This window comes from Salvia hispanica, chromosome 4 (assembly GCF_023119035.1).
Source record: "Salvia hispanica cultivar TCC Black 2014 chromosome 4, UniMelb_Shisp_WGS_1.0, whole genome shotgun sequence".
Lineage (NCBI taxonomy): Eukaryota > Viridiplantae > Streptophyta > Magnoliopsida > Lamiales > Lamiaceae > Salvia > Salvia hispanica.
In genome coordinates, this window is record NC_062968.1 from 17,929,925 (window position 1) to 17,938,027 (window position 8,103).

Genomic DNA, 8,103 nt, shown 5'->3' on the forward strand with positions numbered 1-8,103 from the left:
CAGGACTCTGATTTCTTCAAACAATATTTCTGAGTACATATCAAAACAAAATAGAGACTACAAAACCTATAGTCATGTTCCAACCTAGGCATATAGTCCACAGCAAAGTTCATTTATGTACCATAATTTAGAAATGTTATTGCATATCATTAAAGTAGGGAAATTAGGTATGTGGATACCATGAAGGTAATCTGTATCCACGATTCCATGGAAACACAATGTTTCTCCAGTCATATGGATACTAGAAGCTAAGCTAGAATCAATGGGACAACATGATTGTTCACCAAGCAACAATTAAATCAAATGGAAATTCACAGCAAGAATCAAGAAATCCAAACTTCTAGAATTCATCATGCGAAAAGAGAAATCCGTGAAACCACAGCCCCAGCTTGATGCCAAAAAATCGGCTCATTAGTAGTGGCTATCTAATCTAGATCCTTTCTTGTCTTCATCTACAGTGGTTAAAGGTGCATTGAATGTGGAGTCATTTCCAACAAAACTATTTTTTGACATTATTTAGGTAGGGACACAAGAGTGATTGGGTTTGACATGATAGCAATTAGCATGAGCTCTCTTGACCATATAATATACTTTGGAATGTTGGGTTAATAATAGCCATTTAGTTGTAAATATTTTTTTAGCTCTTGTAGTTCGATCATATATATAATAAGTGAGGTATTACCATCAGCAACTGATAATACTTGAATTCCTTAGAAGATCTATCCATTTATCAAAATATAGTACGAGAAATCATGGGTCTAGGAGATAAATGTCATCAATAGTCAATTAGGAGAAGTCTGTCAAAGTGGGATAACTCCTTAAATCCTGAGTTACAAGAAAGGATTTCCAGATCCAAAAAGAGCATCCAATATAAACAGAATTGAAGAAAATGAATTTCAAGAGAAACAATAAAATGCAATCAAGAAGATCTATTGCAAACATATGAATGTAACTAAACATAATATAACATCTTTTGTGAGATAATCGAGATGAAAAACAAAGGAAATAAGAGAAAAAAGTAAGTAATAAACTGCAGAATAAGGTTCGGTAGGTGTATTTTGCGAATAACTTTTCAGAAATGCAAACTTCATAACGGTGCTCAGTGCCACTTTTTTCAAGATTTTTCTTTGAAGTATTAGCAAGATGATGCCTGCACCTGCTAGATGCATGGAAGAGAACAATATCATGCAATATACAAATATGACAGACAGGAAACTGATTGAGCAATATCAAAACTCGCGAAAACATTAACATAAGACTGGCAGAAGAGAAAAGAGCACTCAAGACATACTTTACTAATGACCCAATGAGAATTCATAAATACACATACAGTAACCTAATCCACAAACCGAAACTGGTGTTAGGAACAGGAAATTTTAGCATCAAATCCCTTCCTTTTAAAGTTCTATGAGGACAGTAGATCTAGGCACATCCCATATCTAAAGGAGATGTATGGCATTCAAGATTGAGGCTTCTTTAACATAATTTTTCTTCAATGTAATCTAATGTACAGACAATGTGAAGTCATGGTTCAGCACCTGTATCCTCAACAGATTTCTTATACTCTGGCTTGAGCTCATAAGTACCTTGGTTTGTTCCTCTTTTATTGTATATGCAGAGCTCATTTAATATCTCTTTCAAAAATTGCTGCAAAGGAAGTTACAGAAAATTATTAAGATTAGCCTACAAAACATAGAAACAGAAAAGTGTAAATAGACTTGTGAGCAAATGCATACGGCAGGTTGATCAGTCTCTTGAACAAGCTGCTTGAGTGTCCAGTTAGGTTGGTTTTCAAATAGCTTAAACATTATATCTTCCAGTTCCCCGCGATCCCTTCTAGTTCTTTTCATATCATTCCCCTTAACTGGAGCTGGTTTTTTCTTATCCTACACAAGTTAGAATAAGTTGCCAATTAATATTTCAGTAGCTAAAGAAAAAACAATTAGATGGAAATTCAAAAGTTTGTATGAGAACATTCATGTGCATGATTGATACATGGAATGAGGAATAAGTATTGAACTAGAAACCAAAAGGCATCACATTAAAATTTCACATAACTCCACTCCAATTTCAGGAGGAAACTGAGATGAAGAGTATTAGTTGGGATATAAAGATCTTATTTCTATGCAAATGGAAACTGGAGGATTGTATGGGTTGGTCACTAAATTGCTTGATTTCCAGATCTTATATGGTGCTATTACAACTCAATATAAAAGCATTTTAAATGAACTCTAACCATTTCATGACATTAATAACAAACATCATAGATGACTATGAACATCTAGCAAATTTGGGGCCTCATTCAGATACCAGCATTTCAAAGGAAGAAGATAATGCACATGTTAATGTCATTATGTTCATTCATGAAGGGTTGACATAATCTGTTTTTGGCCAGCTCTTAACAAACCAATATCTAATTTCTAGGGCCTTGAACCAACTTAAAGTATACTCTATATGGCAGCACATATCCAAGATGCAGAATTAGATTTAACAAGCAAATAAACAAACTAAGTACTTTAGAAGTCGATGTAATCAATCCCATCATTCCAGGCATGGGCCTCATGTGTACACCACGATCATTGTTGATAACCTGATAAGCATGAAAACAAATGAATATTATCTTCAGTATGACTCAATCCAGGAATTGAAAGAGGTGAAACTAAAAGTTAATAACGGCTCGACCTGGATTTGTCTATTCTTGACCATGGACTTATTTGTCCTTTCCCGGCACATTTTTCTGTACTCTTCAATGTTAGCATGGTGGGGTTTCATATCAAATTTATGTTCCACCTTTCCTTCCATAGCAGATCTTCCTTTAAAAGAAAAATTTGTATTTTTATTACACACAATACGCAAACAACATAATGACTAATAAGCGCATTCAAGCCCTTCTGGTGAACATAGAAATTTTATCTAAGAGGATAAAAAATAGTATCACCAAAGAGGATCTATGAAATTTAACTTCAGAGGGTGGCACATTACATGAAACTGAAATGTTCATACAAATAAATGAAAACATTAGGCTGTACAGATAGAGATAACAAAAGGTCAAATTCAATCAAGACTATAATATTATTACAACAGAATCGATCTCTGGGTGAGCTATGCACAGAAAAGAGGTCAGATCCCTACTACAAACTCTCTAAAAGGTTACAAGTTTGTTCTTTTATCCATCCTGATGAGATATTACAGCTTCAAAAATGTTGCCTTCGAAAAAAGAAACTAGAAAATATTAAGGGAGACCTTGTTGGTTATTCTTTCCTTAATTGTAATTTTGCTCAAATTTTTCAGTGAACCAGAAGAAGACATTCCCCGAAGTTGTACTTACTTGTTTCTTTAAAAATGGCGCCTAGTCTACTACTCATAGTAGTTCTATGTGGTTTCCTTTTATACACTAGCACGATCGAAATTGAGGGTGTGTGCAAGCATTGAGAATAAGCAGCCAGTGCTCTACGGCGAATTGTTCTTTACAATCATTTCACATATGCTACAAGCAGTACATATGTAGCGTCGATCAATAATTATAGTAGTGAACGATAACACTTATGGTCATTGCTTAAGAACTTTTTAACGAATCTCATAGAGCAAAAATAGTTACTGGGACATAAGTCATAAAACTACTTCAAAGAAGAGATTCGAGACCCAACAACATCCATAATCCACCAATGAGTGAGGGGAAAGGAAAACAATATAGATAAGTTAGATTAGGCAAAAAATCACCTTGAGTCGACGACTCGGAGAAAACACCCATGGGAACAAAGTCCTTGGACATGTTAAGAGAGTAACTTTTCGGCATATTGACGACCTCACTCCCAGCCATCTCCATGGTAAACTAAAAAGCCAGATATGATCAATTCAGAATTGAAAACCCTAGAAAATTTCCCCAATTCAAACTAGCTCAGAAAATAACAGAAGGCATAAGAAACACAAGCAGAGTATGGGAATGGTTACTTGGAGGGCGGAGGAATCGTCCGGCTGGAGGAGATCGAGAGAAACGACTACTTTGGCAACGGGCGGCGAGTCGACAGAAGCGGAGGCAGCGGAGGACTGCCAAGCCTTGGAGACGATGGGAGGGCACTTCATGAGCCACACCGATCTGTCGGCTTTGGAGGTTTCGACGTTGATATCGCCATTACTGTAGTCGTCCTCCATTGACGAGTTTCTCACGGAGTGTTAACGGAATTCGTCAGAATAAGATTCAAGCAACGACTGAAATTGGACTTGGCGGTGACGGGTCGGATCAAAACGGGTCCGGTAATTGGATATCGGTGGCCGCCTCTTTTTCTTCTCCCTTTCTTTGTTGATTCAATCCTTCTTTAAATCTACAATCGCAGTTTTAGCGTTTTCCTATTTTTTTCTTTTACATTTTTTCCTATTTATTACTAATAATAATCGTGTGATTACTGGAATATTTATTTTCATTTATACAAATATCTGTTACATAAGTATGAAAACTGAAAAGATATTTTGTGTCGTCGTTGTCGATTAGCTTTTTGGAAAGGAATTGGGGTTAGGTCATTACTGATGTATCTGGACTATGGGTTTATCTCGGAAATGGTCCCTGAACTTTAAAAATATCACCAGTAGTCCCTGGACTAAGGGTTAATATCAAAAACGGTCCTTTTGCACTGTTTCGAGACGAAAATGCCCTTTTGAGGGGTTTTGGGGGATTTGGGCAATTTGGTCTTTTTACACTTTTAACATTTTAAATCTGATATTATTTCAGTTATGTACTAAATCTGATATTATTTCAAAATTATCATTATTTATCCTTTTTGTCATCCTTCACTTTGTTTCTTTATTTCAATATTAGATTTAATTTATAAAATTAAATTTTAAATTTTGATTTTAAATATCAATAAATTTTTTAATTAAAATTATTAATTCATGGACACTATAAATATTGATTAAAACTATTAATTTTTGTTATTTAATATAATATTCAGCTGAATTGAAGAAGTACAGAAAAATAATATTAATCATGATGGAAAAATAAGAGCTATTCTATTTAGTCTTCGTTCGGTTGTTATAATTGCTTGTGATTGAATAGTAGGAAGTTGACTAAAATTTTTATATAGGAGTATTTTTATTGAAATTTTCTAGTCATTTTGATTGTTTTCAAATTAATAAACAAAAATTATATTAGTCTTACATTAGATGCATATTTATTTCAGAATAAATTGGGTTATATGATCTATTTATGATTAAAGCTATTAAATATTGATTAAAACTAAGGTGTTGTCATATCTTATTGATTAAATATTAGACACTATCAAATATTGATTATGACTATTAATTTTTGTAATTAAAAAAATTATTGATATTTAAAAACTGAAATTTAAAATTTAATTGTGTAAAATTAAATCTAATTATTGAAATAAAGAAACAAAGTGAAGGATGACATAAGGGAAGAAGAATGATAATTTTGAAATAATATCAGATTTAGTACATAACTGAAATAATATCAGATTTAAAATGTTAAAAGTGTAAAATGGACATAATGTCTCCATGACATAATACCCCTATATCACTTTGACATAGATATACTTTATATCATGACTAATTTACCCTAATGCTATATTAAGTAAATTTAAACCATTAGACTATGATTGTTTAACATAATATAAAATTCTTAATGCATATTAATACACTTCTTTGGATATATACATACGACAAGATTGGAATATTAAAAAAATATTTAGTTATCTAATATTAATAATTTTAACTTGTGTATAAAATAAAGGCAATATCAATTTTTGAAAGCAAAACGTTTTCTTTCAATAAAAAGTTTTTTGTCAATAAATTTAATATTAAATTTAAATTTTATTTATCAATACCAAATTTATAACATAATTTTCAATAAATAAATATGAAATAGTTTTAATACTCCATAGAGTTTCTTTTCATAATTTTCTTATTAATCATTATCGATAATATATTATTACAACTTTTCTTCCTATTAAATTCAAATAAACTTAATAATTCTATCTTTTTGGCATTTTCAAATTTTTTATATTCCTTTTAATTCAACGATGATAAAACTTGTAAATTTTTTACAATTCTTTATATTTTAATTATTATTATAAGAAATTGAAATTATGAATGTGCAAAAACACATTATGCATTGGAGTTATAGTCTAATTTATATAGGATTTTGTGATTTATTTTAAAATGATTGTAGTTTTTCTTTTAAATTTGAGTTTAAGATATTGGAGTTAGATTTAAGAATGTAAAAAATCATGGTATGCATTGGAAATTGATTGTAACTTTAAAATTAAAAATTGTTAAAAATTTTAAAAGTGAAATTAATCTTATGATATTCTTAAAATAACATAGTAAACTCAATTAGTATTAATATGTCATATATCAAATTTAGTATATTCAATGAAATAGTGAATCAAGCCTAATAAATATTTTAGAATAAAAGAGAAAATATTAATTATATGACTTTGAAATGCTAAATACATTGGTTAAGAATATGTAACTTTTTGTCCGAGGTTTGATGCAACGTTCCAATATCAAAGGATTTAGTTATATTACAATTTTGAAAAGTAATGAATTAAAATCAAAATCATAAACTTAATTAGTATGAACAAGTAAAATAACAAATTTTTAATTTTGCAAAGTTTATCTAATATCATAAAATGAAAATCAGAAAATATTAAATAATATTTAAAATATTAAATAACTGAGTTAAAAACACGTGATAAATTTTAAATAACTGATTTAAAATATTTAAATAACTGTTATTGGAGTACTTTTTATTAAGATTCAACATAACATACCAAATATTAATGAAAAAATTAGTGAGACAAAGAGAGAATAAGTTATGAATAAATTTCCAAAAGAATACTACTATTTTATAAAATTGCATAACCATTCAAAAATTAAATAAATTTTAAATTATCAATTTTATTAGTTTTTCATTATTAATTAACGAAAAAAAGATGGTCAAAGTGATAAATTTTTCCTTATCCTTCTTTTCTTTCATTTTTCAAATTTTCAGTGAATTTTTTAAAAAAGGGTTAAGACTGGTAATATTGAAAGTGGGTCCCAACTACTTGCATTTATATCTTGTGTAATTAAGCATTGAGATCTTAATTAATACTCATATATAGATAATCATAAATACAAGGGCAATGGGGTATATAGACACACAATAATTTTAATTAAAAATAAATTATAATACATAATTACTACTTTAACCTCTTTATGTCTTAGACTTATGTCTCCAAAACATTTTTTACCGAGGAAATATTCTTCTAATCGCATAGTTGGACTATATAGCACGCCAAAGATAGGACCCGCGATTTTCCATAAAGTCAAATAAAAGAATTGGCCTAATATATTTTATTATTGGTATGGAAACCTCCAACAAGATAGTTAATCAAACAAGATATTTAATTGATATTTTAATTAATTTTGTCTTCAGTTTGATTTATTCTACTACTGGATAAGATAATTTTGTTTATGGACTTTGAGTTCTATTTCTTTTTTATAATTTTCAAAATATTATCATGTACTACTGAATTTAATTTTGATAAAAATGCATTTATTAATTATGATTTTATTTTATTCATTTTATCATGTTTACTTAATCCTAAAAAAATATGTTTTTAGTTATAAACAATTACACTATGTTGCAATTTTAAAACTTATGAACTATTGGATTGTTATTGTTATTCTTATTTTTTGTTTGCATTTATGAATACTTATGTTTTGTTAATCGAAACAGGTGAACTATTTATTCGTTCAAATAGTTTGCTTTTTTATTTTCTTTTTTAAATAGTAGTATTACATTTTTCTTTATTTGTATGTATTACTATTAAACTCATATCAAATATTAAAATAGTACTCCTTCGTTTCATAGTAGTGAAATCATCTTGCCATTTTGATACGTTCCATAGTAATAGAGTCATTTCCTTTTATAGTAAAGTCAACATATTCTTCTCTCTTACTTTATTCTCCATCCATCTCTCTACCTTTTTCATTTCTTACTTTATCCATTTAACACAATTTTTCTTAGATTGCGTGCCGAAAATAAGCACCTTCATTAATATGGAACGAATGGAGTATACAATCATCTGCTAAAATATGAAATGT

At 29.6% G+C, this 8,103-nt stretch overlaps 1 protein-coding gene across 1 annotated transcript; it reads right to left on the reverse strand.

The window, feature by feature from the left end:
* Window positions 1-1,259: 1,259 nt before the first annotated feature.
* On the reverse strand, window positions 1,260-4,378 carry LOC125224088 (transcription initiation factor IIF subunit beta-like). Its single transcript, XM_048127437.1, has 6 exons — window positions 3,952-4,378; window positions 3,721-3,832; window positions 2,683-2,813; window positions 2,516-2,590; window positions 1,737-1,886; window positions 1,260-1,647 (listed from the first exon to the last, which is right to left on the reverse strand). The coding sequence occupies exons 1-6, from the start codon at window positions 4,150-4,152 to the stop codon at window positions 1,525-1,527; spliced, it is 792 nt and encodes a 263-aa protein (XP_047983394.1). The 5' UTR covers window positions 4,153-4,378; the 3' UTR covers window positions 1,260-1,524.
* Window positions 4,379-8,103: the final 3,725 nt, after the last annotated feature.

Excerpts from the sequence above, each read along its gene's own strand:
- LOC125224088 (XM_048127437.1), bottom strand. The coding sequence starts at position 4,152 with ATGGAGGACGACTACAGTAATGGCGATATCAACGTCGAAACCTCCAAA. Across the intron at positions 2,591-2,682 it reads TCAAGAATAGACAAATCCAG|GTTATCAACAATGATCGTGG; the intron begins GTCGAGCCGTTA and ends CATGCTTATCAG. Across the intron at positions 1,648-1,736 it reads AAGAGACTGATCAACCTGCC|CAATTTTTGAAAGAGATATT; the intron begins GTATGCATTTGC and ends CTTCCTTTGCAG.